General features: G+C 36.6%; 1 protein-coding gene across 1 annotated transcript in view; it reads left to right on the top strand.

Annotated features, from left to right (window-relative positions):
- Window positions 1-14,684, top strand: part of LOC104083046 (procollagen-lysine,2-oxoglutarate 5-dioxygenase 2-like) — a 30,234-nt gene that overhangs the window by 3,960 nt on the left and 11,590 nt on the right. Inside the window, 4 exon segments of the mRNA XM_009586407.1 lie at window positions 731-832; window positions 5,165-5,290; window positions 6,834-6,955; window positions 14,574-14,678. Of these exon segments, the coding sequence (XP_009584702.1) occupies window positions 731-832; window positions 5,165-5,290; window positions 6,834-6,955; window positions 14,574-14,678 (455 nt within the window).

The raw sequence follows: 14,684 nt of genomic DNA, 5'->3' as shown, positions 1-14,684 counted from the left end.
GAATAGCAGCCTTCACTCAGGCAGACTTTCCCCGACATAAGAGATCCCTTAATCATTGCAAACGGCAGTAGAGAAGAGTGAAGTTCTGCACAAACTTTCTGTGGAATCCAGGAGGATAGGGCAGCCGAGGCAGCCCATCAACAGAAAAAGTACATATTTTTTTCAGTGCCAATTCGAAATGTGTTGAGAAGCTAGATGCTGCTTTAAAACCTATCCCACTGGCTGGCTTTTGAATCTTGGCATAGATTGTCAAAAACACATTGTCTGGGCACCTATCTTCTACATTTCCTATGTGTTTTTCATATGGTCACTCTTTGTGTGAAGTGTTGATGATTCTCAGGTTTGGAAAAGAGTTAAACTATAATAATTTTTTGGGGGGGGGCTTGAAATCACGCCTAGCAGCTTTTGAGAGCTAAATGATCTATAGTCTGTGTCTTGGAAATCATACAAGCCTTTAGTTGATAGTTGTTACGCTTGCAACAACGTTTTGGTTTAACTGAAGCAATAAATGTAGATGCTAGGAGAGTATCATCTCTGGTTTGCACATGAAAAGAAGAAGAAAAAGCTTTTACCAGCTATTTTTGGGGTTTTTTAATCTTAAATACAAAAAAAGACAGTCAATTGCCTTTAGGTATACGGGATTCAATGAGTAAGCCTGAATTCTTTAAAAGGTACAAATCACCATTTGTGTGCAAGTTTCATTAATCTGAATTGTTCATTTATTTACCAGATTCACTTGAATTATTTGGGAAACTATATCCCCAATGCTTGGACACAGGAAACTGGTTGCAGTATTTGTGATTTAGACTTACTAGACCTGTCAACAGTAACGGTAAGAATGCTTTTCATAAGAACAAAGCCCTCTTGAATGCATTTGATAGGTGTATAGTGATTTCTGAGGCAAAGCGGCTTCAGCATGCAATATTATGTTCTGTAGACACCTCAGGATATTTTTTCTGGTATATGAAACTGTAAAGATGGAATTTTAATTTACTGGAAATATCAATACTTGTAGAAATGTTTTTATGCGTGCATTTTATTTTAATATAGATTTCCCCAATATTACTGAAGATGATCCCATCCCAAAAGCCCTCCAGGTCGTTACCTATGTTCACCGAGGGTGAATGAATAATTTTTGAATCATGCAAGATTCAAGTGAATAATTAGAATTTTTGGGAGGTAGAAAAACTCTTTAGATATTTCAGATTTTTAACTGCAGACCTACAAAAAACTTGAATATGCATCAGTTTAGTAATTTCTGTTACAAATAGAGGTTAACAGTTAACTGTAACATGGTTACAGTTACTGTTTTCTGAGAGACATATAGAAATATTCAAAACTGCTTCACCTTTTGAAGGATGATACCAATATCCATATTACATATGCAAATGTGTATCTGTAGAATAAATCTGATGTAACTGAGATCGGATATCAGTTCAGTCTTCAGAATTCTCATAGGAGAAACATACACGTACACATGCATGTGTGTATATATGAAATATTTGGGAACTTATTTTGGCTCTTCGGCTCCAAGCATGATGTCTTTAGTGTCTTTACGAATATTTCAGCTTGTACTCAGTAAATTTTAGGCAGAGTAAATACTAAGATCTACCACGTGGAAATGTAAGGCATGTACTTAACAGAACATTTTGATTATTAACAGGCTGTTTCCAGCAGCTGTTTCATTTCTGTTCTGTATTGAAGATTTGAATGAGAACAGGCCTTAGAGGGTCATGTTGAGGATAGCATGAAAGACGTAGTGGCTTGTTATCTTCGTAATGAAAGGACAAAGTGAAAGAATTTCTGGACAATGAATAGCTTATGGATGGAATATAAATTTAAAAAGTTATTGCTGGAATTGTAATAACTTTCAGATTCTTCTTGTATCTTTTTTTTAATTTTAATTTTGCTTTGAAAATACAACATTTGAATGGCGTTCTACTGAAATAGTGTTTGCACTCTGAACATAAAGTTTACTTGAGGAAAAGAAGTTGTCTAAGTTTTTCCTAATGGTGTTGGCAATTAAAACATGGTTGGGAAGCAGTTAAATCTTAAAGCCAGTAATGGGCAGTAACTTGCAATGATTTACTGGATAGGTTCCTATAGTTTATGTACATCTACTTGGAACGTGTCTTCCTTACTGTAATTCATTCTTTGGACTTCATGCCTCACTCTGCTGGCAGAAATAACGAGACTTTTCCTTGGCCTCAGTGGAATTGTTTACTTCAGGCATTTCTGAGTACAAGCAATATTCCATTTTCTGAACACGCTTTCTCTCCTGTCCTGGCTGGTTGCTACTTAACAAGAAATCTTCAGTGAAAAGAGCAATACCAACTCTGTGCCTCTAATCATTCTTCCCATATTGTTTTATTTAACTTTCTGCATTGATGCACTCATACCTTCTGAGGATTTTGTGTTCTTCTCATAAGCAAGTAGAGAATCAGATTTGTTGATACCAACTATGTTTTGGGCTTTGAGTTCCTTTAGATGAATTCTGGCATGAATGAGTCCTTGACTCGATATGCTTAGGTGGTGTGGTTTCAGTATTTTGAGCTGGGCTTACCTAACGATCTTGACTTTAGCAGTACAAAACAGATAAGCTCCAGTGTAGAACAAGGAGCTGAAATAATACTGCTTTCCATCACGGACACAAGGATATCATTCCTTCTGTGAAGGTCAGGGGTAGGTGTATGCAAGGCAGGGCTGGGTGGAAGCATTGCCATGGGCTGTGCAGGTTGTTCTGCGATGAATAAGCAGAAGAGCCCCGGGTACTACCAGGGTCAGTGTGAGCAGGTGCTGGGAACACGGCCTGTGAAAAGTTGAGCTTTGGGGTTACCTGTGAAGGACCTGAGAGCCACAAACAGAGTCTTTTGCTCGGTCCTTGTCCTGTTCACAGGAGCAAGACCTCCCGTGCTCTGACCACGGCAGAGGCTTGGAAACACTCAGTAACTGCTTTCTTCTCTGCTAATGTCAGCAGCCCATGCCACGCCCAAATTAGCTACCTGCCCAGGTCAAAGCAGGGTAATGGTAAATAAGTTGAAGAACTTGGCTCAATGAGTGTAAATTTTTGCCACTTTTCTTATGGGTTTTTTTGCTAAAACCTAAATTAAATTGGACAACAAACTTCATCACCCTAGAGCTACTTCTTAAATCCTAAGGTTTGTTACTGGTGTGGAGACTTCCCCGTGCGGTTGGAAAGGATGCCCTCGCTCATCCGCTCGCTTCACTGGTCCCTCTTGTGGCAAGGGTTCCTGGACTTTGTCTCAGTACAACTACACAGAGCATTGTCCCGTATTTCTTCCAAAAATTGTCATACGCTCACCTACTGCTTGTGAAAAAGTAAACTTTAAAAGGCAAATGTATGACTTCAGTACAAATGAGAAAATCTGTCAGAGAAAATATAACATCCTGGTGCAGACTAGGTATTCCCAAAGTGTTTTTGCTGAGGCGTAATTGGGAAAAAACAAAACTTCAGACTTGATACACTCAAAATGCTGGGTATTAAAATTGTTCACTTGACCTAGATTCAGATTAGGCGGTGACAACTTTTTATAGTATGGTGATCCAGGGTCTAGATTGATGAACTCTCTGCTTTGAGGAGATGCAGTTTGCAGGAATTTTATTCTTAATTATTTAAACACTGTTTTGCTCTGGCCACACTCCTGAGATTTTAGTGTAGACATCGGATCCAAGCAGTTCACACCTTGGTGTATTGAAGGAGTGTTAATAATTCCTGATTGTCGCTATCACCTTTGCAGATCCAGCCTGAACGTGCTTCTCTTTGTCCTGGAGAGTAAGGGGAAAATGCCTTAGAATGAGAGAAATATGCAAAATAAATTATTGCAGCAGTTCTATTATTGGTAGCACATGTGCATGTTCAGGTTAGCAAGCCCGATGGCACATGCTGTTTTCCTCATCGCTCGCAATCAGCGGTACCAGTTACCGTGACACCAGCCTCAATGGCGTGGTTGCCAGAGAATGTATCAGTTGCTTTTTCCAAGACACATCAGTGTGCTTGTCTTCATCAGCTGTTTTGAAGTTATTAGGATGTCTGCATGAGTATGTATTAGGTTTGCAGATGAAGTTGTGGATAGGAGGTAGTCAGGGTAAACATTGGTGCCTAATGTTTCCGATCTGGTGCACTTGCCAGTATGTTTCTGGATTTCCGATGTAGACAGTGACACTGTGAAATCTCAACATGTGCTGATGGCTTATCCAGACACTTTTCAAGTGGGTGTTGGCTTACTTAAGGAAAGCTAACTTGCAGCCTTTTATACTCATATAAAGTTTCTCTCTGAGCTTTGTAGTTTATACTAACTGTTTTAGAGGTGGAAAAAATTTTCTTTGTGAAGGAGTCGAGGCCTTTGAAGGTTAAATTTCTTTGTCTCGCATAATGTAATAATGTATTTTAGGAATACACGAAAAGTGCTGTCTAAGTTTGTTTTAGTGGTCATGATCTGTATGTCAAGCACGTACAAACCAGGAATTAATATAACTGTTCAAAAGATGTGAATTCACATTAAAATAAGGTGCATAAAACCTCAGTATTCTTGGATGCAAGGGGAGAAGCTCCAGTTAGTTCATCAAAGGTCTTGATAAAATCAGTGAGTAGGGAAGTAATGGAGAGCCTACTTATAATGGTCAGGGGGAAATAGTGCATATAAGTGTATGGAAGGGTATTGCAGTCTTTGGCTTAAAGTACAGATGAGTAAAATATTTTGTGGTATTTATTCTTTAACTACTTTTAAAAAAACTGGTCTTCCCTATATTTTTTTTTTTGTAAATTTAACATATCTATGTATGTTACTTTCAAAAAATGAATTTGCCGTGTAGTTCTAGGTGTATTTCTTTAAACACTTTTTTTACCATTTTAATAGTTTTTTTTAATGTAAGAATTTTAAAAACCATAATACATTATTTTCTACTTCCAGTTTCTGTTACTGGAATTGAAAGAGTTATCTAGCAATATTAAATCCATTATCTTTTCTCATTTAGTGAAGTCAGCGAAAATAAACAGGGAGCATAGCACTCTTGATGTAGTTGGTTTTGATTGTTTGAAAGCTGTGTGGCCTAAGTTACTATGTGACATTAGTGCTTTTTAATATAACTCATCTTAAAAAGGAGGCAAGTCTTATTGGTTGTGTCAAAATATCATTTTTTTTAGGAATATCCAAGAGTAAAAATTGGTGTTTTCATTGAACAACCCACTCCTTTCCTACCTAAATTTTTAGACAGACTGTTGACTCTGGACTACCCAAAGGAGGCACTCAGTATCTTCATTCATAATAACGTAAGTATGATGTTACTATTGTGCCAAACTTCAGTTTTGGAAATTATGGTATGAATGAAAGTATGTGAGGGAGTATATGGATTCTATATATGTACATAGCTAAAATGCATAGGAAGAGATGATCTTTCAGAATTTAGTATGCAGAAGTGGAAAAAATACACAAATTGTGGCAGTGCTAACTGAAGTCTGCTTAAAGAAACTGTTTAGATTCTGTCTCTTTTAGTAATGAAAAAGATTGTATTTTAAAGTGTATGCTTCTGGGGGAAGTACTGATTGACGTACAACAATTGAGTAGAATAAGAATAGAATAGTTCCAGTTGGAAGGGACCTACCACAATCATCTAGGCCAACTGCCTGACCTCTTCAGGACTGAGCAAAAGTTATAGCATGTTATTAATAACTATTAACCAATAGTTGACATTTGGATTTGCTTTTCATCTAATTTGCTTTTCTCTAGTTCATCTAAATGCACCCCAGTTCATTTATATTTCTCTTGGTGCTCCTGCTGGGTGCCATTGGAAAGACTGGTGTGTCCAGGTATATTTTGAATGGCAATACAGATAAGTTGCTTTTTTTGAATATTTTTTTAATGCTTTATGCTAATTACCTAATGATCTGGTGTTGCTGATGCTTCACCAGTGACTTCAGTATTGCTGTTTTCATGAGTGAGGTGACAGATGTGTGTAAGTCTTTTGGAAAAAACTGGGCTGGAAGAGAAATGGGAGGAAAATACAATTCTGCACTTTTTCACATGGCATGCATTACTGTTGATACTGTAGCACAAAAGGCCTGAGTAATAGAAGCAGAGCTTATCTATAAAGTCTTCAGTATGCTTTTGTAGGGGGATGTTAAAGGTATAAATGTGATATGCATATAGGAATTGTAGGCTATGCTAGTTTTCATTGCTTCGGCCAGAAGTCACATGGTATTTGAAATGAATGTAAAAGACTGAATAGCTTTCTTTATCACAGAGGGGGGAAAACCCTAGCCAAAATTTTAATTATTCTAATGTCAGCCATAATACGTAAAAGCTACAAATGAGGGCACTGGGTTGGAAGCATTGCATGCAGCTGAGATCTCTTAAATTAGAGGTAGGGTAGTTAGAAATTATAGAAACAATCACTGTGACTACATTTTAAAGAAACAATGACTGTGACTGTCCACCTGGGTACAGGTGGCAGCTCTCTCTAAAGCCATTCTGGAGTGGCATAAAAAACTCCTGTGTGCCACTGAGGTTGTAAGATGGGTTTTGAAGGTCGTAAAATAAATATTCTGAAAAAATATTGCATAAACCATCTGTGTATCTTACATCATTGGTCTGGAGGTACAGCTTTGATTTATATTGCTGATGTGTTGGATTCTTTTGCTAAAATTTTGGATGGAAGAGCTTCATTTTAATGACAGATATACTGGAATATCTTCAAATGCTGTTTGCCATTTGTTTGTTTAGGATAGAATACAATGTGTTCTTGGACACTATGTTTATGATTTCACAGCAACTTGTACTTTTCTTTCACTATAAACAATGTTAACTTGATTACAGGAGGTTTACCATGAAAAGCACATCAAGAAATTCTGGGAAAAAGCCAAGAACATTATCAGAAATATAAAAATTGTTGGACCTGAAGAAAATCTGAGTCAAGCAGAAGCCCGGAACATGGGAATGTAAATTCTAATTTATAAATCTTTTATAATGGTGCATACGCTAACATTTTTTCATTTTTAATATATATTGCTTTGCATACACTAACAACTTTTCATCTTAAGATACAAAAGTGGGAGCTTTTGTGATAGAATAAGATCTAGATACAAGATATGAACTGTTGAGTATTTTATGGTTTCTGTCTAATTTAAAAAGCTGTTGATCATTGTGAAAACATCTCTGGTTTGGACTACTTCGATAGTCTGTCATCTTGTCTTCTAATGAAGACATAGACAACAGTAGAAATAAGAAGTGTCAGATTATTTTTACATTATAGTTATCTCAAACATGGGTATATGTTAAAACATGATGAGCATAAACTGTAAAGTTAAAATATTTTTTTAGAAAGAATGCTATTGAAATAAAATAGATGGTACAGTGCAACAAACTTTTTATTAAAGTTTGTGCAGAAAATTATATGTAGCAGTTATTTAAAAAAAAGAGAAGGTGGAAGCAGGTGCAAGTGTAAATAGAAATTCTAATTGCAGTGTATCTTCTAAAAATGTATTTGGTTTTATTTTTTATCCAAAACCTTTTCAAGTTAACTTATCACAGAGTGATTTCACAGCATAGAAGTACCTCTTGCATTGGATATGTATTTAACAATTGCACTTTTGTTGTCCTAGTCCCTCCTCCTTTTTTTTTTTTTTTTTTTTTTTTTTTTTTAAGTGACATTACATTTAAGTAAAAATATGGTTAAAGCTTGACCTGGGCATACAGGTGACAGAATTATATTTCTTCCTATGGTTCAAAGAGACAGGAATATCCTTTAGAAGTGCTCTAGAGAAGTTTCTGCTTTCGGGGGGGAAAAAAAAAGGACTTGCAAAGGCAATTGACTTTGTCTTATCCTCGGTCTTGCTTTTTTCTTTTTTCTTTTTTTCCTTTCGTTCTTACTAGGGAATCCAACTCTTCAGCTTTTAAGCCTGGCACTTGCCAGGCCTAAATCTGAACCTTGTATCCCGTGTCAGACCTGCCTGTCAAGGGGTCTCTTTAGTGGCTGCAGCACTGGCTACTACCACTGAGTTGCTCGTGGCTCTCCGAGCGTGTCCATCAGTCAGATCATGGAGTTTTACAGACCAGGATCCCACCAAGACCTTGCTGTGGCCCTTGAGCAGGCTTCCTTTTCGCATAATTCTTCCACACTCTTTTCTACCAAATCTGACCTTAGTGTCAGAGCAGAGAAATTATTTTCAAAAGGCCCTTTTGTTTTATATTCAGAGGTTAAGAGCATAGCATAGGCTGTTCGTGGCATCAACTGAAAGAATGAAGGACTAGTCCTGAGTCTCCATGGCATTCTTGGAAATTTGTTTGAATGGGGTTTTGTTGTGCTGAAGCCACTGGGAAACTGCTGTTTGGCTGAGGTCCAAGCCTCTCCCGTAGCCTTTCTAGGAACCACTGCAGATGTCCAGTGGTAGTGTAAGCAGCCATTCACATGTTTATAAATCATTCTTTCTTTATTTCCAATAGTCTCTAAAGCAAATGTACTATGTTTGCAAACTTTTTGAAGTAGTGTATGTTATGTGTAACTGAAGTGGAATTTCTGGAGTTGCCTTTTCCTCTTTGGTGTTATATAGAGACCATAAGGCAGAATCTTTAGTGTAGACAATTTCTATACTGTTACTAAATTTCACCTGAAGATCTTTTAAACCTGTCATCTTTTGATAGAACCTAGTGGCTTATAATGTGACAAGAGGTTTTAATACAATATATGGTCTTTGCTTGATCTGTGGATAAAAAAATAGTACTTTAAATGTATATTTGCACAAAATAATTTCAAATTCTGTTATGTAAGGCAGGGGGATAATAATACTTGTGATGTGTACCACTGGATACACTACACTGTCCTGTGTTATCCATTGTCTGGATATAATTTCACCCATGTTGCTCCTGCTTTGAAAGGCCTTTTTAATAAAGATTCTGTCCTGTACATAGCATATAGAGAAAACGTGAAGTATAATGCATGTGGAATGAGACCATGCCAAAATATTAAATCATCAGGAAAGTATGAGTATTAGTAGTACGATCTTTCATGTGAACAATGTAGATATTTGATGGCTCCGTTCAGTTTGACTGAAGCAGGTTCAGTTCATCTGCTGCTTCCTTTGCACTCCTGGTCTGCTTGGCTGGCCTTGTGAACATCACCAACTTCTCTGGAACAACTGCATTTTACTTTTCCTCAAAAAATCTAGCTTGGAAGTATGGGATGTTCATGGCAAAGGCAGATACTATAAAACATTATTTGCTTTCAACCCTTCAGCTGGCTTCCAACATAATAACCTCACTAATACTGCAGTGGGAATAATTGAAAAGAGTGATTCTTCAAACCTGTTTAAAGGCTTGATTAACAGAGATTGATATATTCAGTCTTTTGATTAATTTTCCCCTGCTTCTATCTGCATTATTGACTGATAGTTTTGTTCCATCTGCCTCAAACACTTGCTTTCTCTCTTTTTCCAAATTAGCTGATTTTAGTATCTCTCTGTTAATTTCCAGTAGATTTAGAACTAATATGGTCTCCTCACTTCCACATTTCACACAAAAAGTCTATTTATCTGAAACAGCAAAACAGGCTTCAATTTAATACAGTTCAGTGCCTAGTGATAGAATTTAAAAAAAAAAAAAAGCGAATTTAAGCATTGAAGGTCTGGTTTGTTTTCAGCAGAATACTTCTGAGTATATAATGCGGTTGGGTCAGCTTTCTCGTTACCTCTTTTTTTTCCCTTTTTGGCTCAGTAAAAAGTGGTGATAAATCACAGTGAGGTTCTCAGTAAATGAGACTCTTATGTCAGTATAAATGTGGGAAAATAACATTTTTTTTAATTTCACCCATAGCCGTGCAGCAAACCGCTGTCTACTTTTCTCATTCACATAATAAAGAATAATTGAAGCATTTACTTTTCTTGCTTCCTCTTGACATGGAAAGCCCTCTCCTGCACTTGTGAAAGCTGGATAGGTGTTGGAAAGGACCCAAAATTGTGCAGTCAGCAAAGACTTGTTACAATTCAACCATATTGGCAAACAGGAGTGCACAGCTTTTCCTTATCGTGGGCTGAAACAGAATAAAAAGGGAGGAAAATAAAGTAGAATAAAGAGAAGAAAAGTTTAGCTGCATGTTGTCTGAGTATTTTCTCTGCATGTACATCCCTTGAAATCCTAAAATAGCATTTCCATGTCTTTTTTTTTTTTTTTTTTTTTTTAAGCCTTTGTCTACAAGGAATATATTAGAGTTCTTACAGTTGGTTCTTTTTTTCTTTAAGAAAAAACTCATGTGTGGTTTTGCCTTGTTTGGAGATGAGATTTCAGCCAGCTGTTACAGAATTTGTTATGACAGAAAATGTAAAATAACAATATGAAATAAGTTCAAGCAATAACAGAAAGTGGGGAAATACGGGAATTTCTCTCATTAGCTTCTCTGAGGTTTTATAAAAAGCTTATTTTCCATGATCTTTTCTGAATTTGGGGTCTCCTGTGTGCTTCTTGAAAGTCAGAAAATATTAAGTCAATGTCTCCGAGCTCCCATTGGTATTAATAAATGATGACACGGACGCAGGAGGACTCCCTTTCAGTCCTGCGAGTAGGGCAAGTATCTTGGCTGTGGTTGAAGGAAGAGCAGGGATTAAATCTGTGTCTCCCAGATGTCAAGTGATTTCTGTTGGAGCCTTGGATTTTCCGGAACTGCTTCTCCTGAACACTTCAGCAGTTTTGGGTTTCAGCCTCAGATGGAGAAGGAACATTTTGAACTTTGAGTGTTGCAGAAGAAAAACAGCTTTCCCACCCATATCTGATTTCAGAAGCTTCCAGGTGTGGTAACTGTGGTAACAATACTTAAGCCTGAGATGCAGAAATAAACATTAGTGCTTTATCTGTTCTGTGGCTACATTTGTTTGTTTTTAGTGATGGCTGATAAGGCTTTCTTTATACAGTTGTGGCTATCTGGAGAGATGCAAAATGTAATCCTAAATGGCAGCCAGTGTCACCCAGTCTTTCAGTAAGTGTTGCAGACTTGTATCTGGGGTACCTTTTCTTTCAGAGGTCTGGCAGTGGTGTAAGTGCTCTCCCTTCGGGCTCGCAGTCCACATTTGGAATTGTATTTCCAAACTATGAGGGGTATGAAAATGATATATTGATTAATTGCAAATTCAAACTATGTCTAAAAAAAAAAAGTATGTTACTCAATGGTAAAGAAATTGAGTAGACTATATGTCTTGCTGTCTTGCTGCTATAAACAACTAGCCCCTTGGAATATCTCAGTGGAAAGTTTGATGAACAGAAGAGCAGTGACACTTTCCCTTTTCAGATGAGATCACTGTTCCAGATGGGCTCGTGGTTTATAAGCAAAGTTAAACATCTCTCTGATTGCAAAATACTGTGAACTGATCTGCTGAGCTTCACTTCACACTTCCAACCAAAAATCTTGGCCTTCTACTAAATTTTGTTAATCGTTACACTGAAATGGCTTTAAGTTATGTACAAAAATATAGCTTTCTTTTCAATATTTGATCTTAGTTTATAAGTATGTGGAGTGTAAAGCAAGTAGATTAAATGTTTTAGCCATTGAATTTAGATTAGGAAGTATATTACTATACAGATGAGTATTGCTAGAAAGGACTTTCCACTTGTTCCTTGCTGCGACGTGGATATACGTAATAATAGTTTCACATATAATCTGGGATTTCTACATCTGGAAAGGTTAACATACACTGTAAGAAGGTAATACTTTAAAGCGTGAGAATATCCAGGATTACTTTTATTTCCTTGGGAAAGCTACTTGGCAACATTTAAAACCTAAAGAGAAGATGCATGAATTTCTTAAGAGTAGGCTTGCTTTATTAATTTTGACAGAAACTTTTACAACTCTTTTTCTGTGTATCTGAAACTGGAAGCATTATGTGGAGATTTTTGTTAGTGACCTTAGAGTGCAAAGGCAAAACTTATACTTCACATTTGACATGGTGACTTGTATCTGGAAATGCAAGGAGAATTATGCTTTAAACATGAAGTTTTGCCATTTGGTGATCCAGTCTTCAATGCTGTATAGAAAGAAATAGGGGGAAAATGAGTCAAAGTACGGTCAGAATAGTAGCCTTGATTTTTGGCCTTTTTTAATATATGTATACACACACACATATATATAATATAAATACATATATTTAGTATTCTTGGTTACAGAGGTTGAGGTTAGAGGTTTCACATTGTAGGAGACTTGTGCTACAGCTGAATTTCCAGACTATTTAAGGCAGTAATGCTTTCAAAGAGTTCTCAATAGATTATTGAATGACTGTGACTTAGACCAAAACTTTTTATTATTTTGTATTTTGGATTACTATGTGAATGAAGAACAGAAGGGTTTTCAACACTATACTCATTGGACCAGTTTTAATAGAATTCTTTGGCTCTGGATTTGGGGGGGGGAGAGGAAAAAAAAAAAGAAAAAGTTGAAGGACCATACATTCTCAAATTATGTAATCAACTTTCCAGTCAGTTTGGCTACAACTAAATATAAATCTGTTCCATTTGTTTTTTCACATTTTCATAATTAAAAACATTAATTCAATTCATATTTTTGTTAGCAGCAAAAAGTTTAGCTGCTTTTGGGGAGGTGCTGGCCAGTGTTTGGCTGGAACCCTGGGCTGGCATCGAGTCTGTTGGTCTCTCGGGTTTAGTTTCCTCATTAGCAGAATGAGGATTAAGGAGCTGAATATTTCTGGAAGAAATTTAACATCTAATGTCAAGTGCAATATAAAAGTCAGGTTACTATTAATAATTGTAATTATGCTAGTGATAAAGCTACATGTGAATTGTGTTCAGTAGTTGTAAAGCTTTCAACAGAATAGGCTAGTAATGGAAAATGCCATAAAGACTTAATTGCTGGGCTGTGTTTTGGCCAAATGAAAACCTGCTGGTTTCAACTGGGGCAATTATGCAAGAAAGGGCTGATTAAGGAATTGCTGTCATAAAAACATGTATACATAAGATAGAAGACTGTCAGTGAAGGAGACGTCAGTTAAAGCAAAACCAGAGACTGACCAAAGATTTAAACTATGGTGTGTGTGTCCAAACACGGTGACTTCAGCAGTAGTGGGAAGACCATTTCTGTCATTTTGGTATTTTAAAAATTTTAAAATTGGTTCAAATCATTACTACATCTTTATTGGTGAAGTTTGAAGAGGAAGGATTGCTTAAACTTAGGGAATAAAAAAGCTCTACCTTTGACTGTGATTCCAACAGTCATATCTCTAAAGTCCTTTGAGCAGAAGAAAGTTTGAACAAAAAGACCCAAAAGGTGTTGATATAAGTAGTAATCCTTACAGATTACAGAGTAAACGCTGAGTGAAGTGCTGTGTTAGGTAGTGGAGGGGACCAGAGGAGGAGCAGGCAGGAAGCCATGCCAGCGGTTGCCTTGACTTGCATGTAGCCTGTCACATCCACCGTTTATCAGATCTTCTGAAGTGACAGAGATCTTTTCCTTTGCAGAAAACAGTCACAATCAATCAAATCACATGGAACTTAAACTAAAACAGTGTTTATAGACATTTTAAAGCAAGAAAGTAAAATAACTTTAATGTTTCAAGCTGTTACGATGAAATTAATGCAAGTTCTGTCGATAATAGTGGGGAAAATAGACAAAATCGATAGTACCACCTGCATGATAGAAAGCTACTGCTTGTTCCACTTCCTCTAAAAATATTTGCTTTACTATAATCTCCTACTATTCTCTTGGCATAGGAAAGCTGGATTCACTATACCGGATCTTAGCCTAGCCAGTGTACCCTGCCAGAAACATACAAATGTAGTCTGTGTATCTTACTTCTATATTTATAGTAGAATGTGTCTTCTGCTTGGTTGAAGCTTTCTTTTGAAGTTGTGGGAATCTATGCAAGTAATTTATTCTGATAGAAATAGTGTATGGGACAAATTCAATTCCTTTTTCTAATTTCCATTCACCGCCTGTGCAATTGTTTTATATTTTTCTTTACCAACTGTGTTATCCTTGTAGGTTGCAAAAAGACTAAGAAAAGGTCTTTAAATATATATTTCTTTATACTTTTTGTCTTACACTCTCCATAAGGTTTCAATTACTATTCAGATCAGCAGATGACATCTGTAGCATCTTTGCCCAAAGACAGTGTTACAGCCATATGCGGGCGGTTACTTACTAGAGAAGCTTACTTAATAAGCTCACTTCACTATTAAGTGACTGTACTGATACCCACCTATATAAATTAGTGGCTTGATTGCACACACCACCCCCCTCCCCTGCCCCTGCTGTTTTCCATTAGGACAGCACATAGTAGCTTTTACTGAACTTGGTAAAGGTTTATTAAAAGTTTAATTTTATTAAAGTTTATTACAAGAAAAATGTAAAGCAACTGATCCATGTTTTTAAATCTTCTTTAGGTTTAGCATAATACTGTAATCTAAAGACACCTTGCTTTTACTGTACTGCACTGCAGAGGGTTTTTAATGCAACATATGAGTAGAGCACTTGGTTGTGGTGTGGGTTTTTTGCGTTTTTTTGTTTTTTGTTTATGAGTCTTTTCTGGACGTGTGCAAGTTAACCATTCCTTTTTGTCTTTTTAGGGACCTTTGTCGCCAGGATAAAGGATGTGAATATTACTTCAGCATAGATGCAGATGTCGTGCTGACAAACCCGAAAACTTTAAGAATACTGATAGAACAGAACAGGTGTAG

The sequence above is a fragment of the Fulmarus glacialis genome, unplaced genomic scaffold (assembly GCF_000690835.1).
Source record: "Fulmarus glacialis isolate BGI_N327 unplaced genomic scaffold, ASM69083v1 scaffold5851, whole genome shotgun sequence".
NCBI lineage: Eukaryota > Metazoa > Chordata > Aves > Procellariiformes > Procellariidae > Fulmarus > Fulmarus glacialis.
Note: the sequence above shows the minus strand (reverse complement) of the source record. Positions and strands in the feature narration are given on the sequence as shown.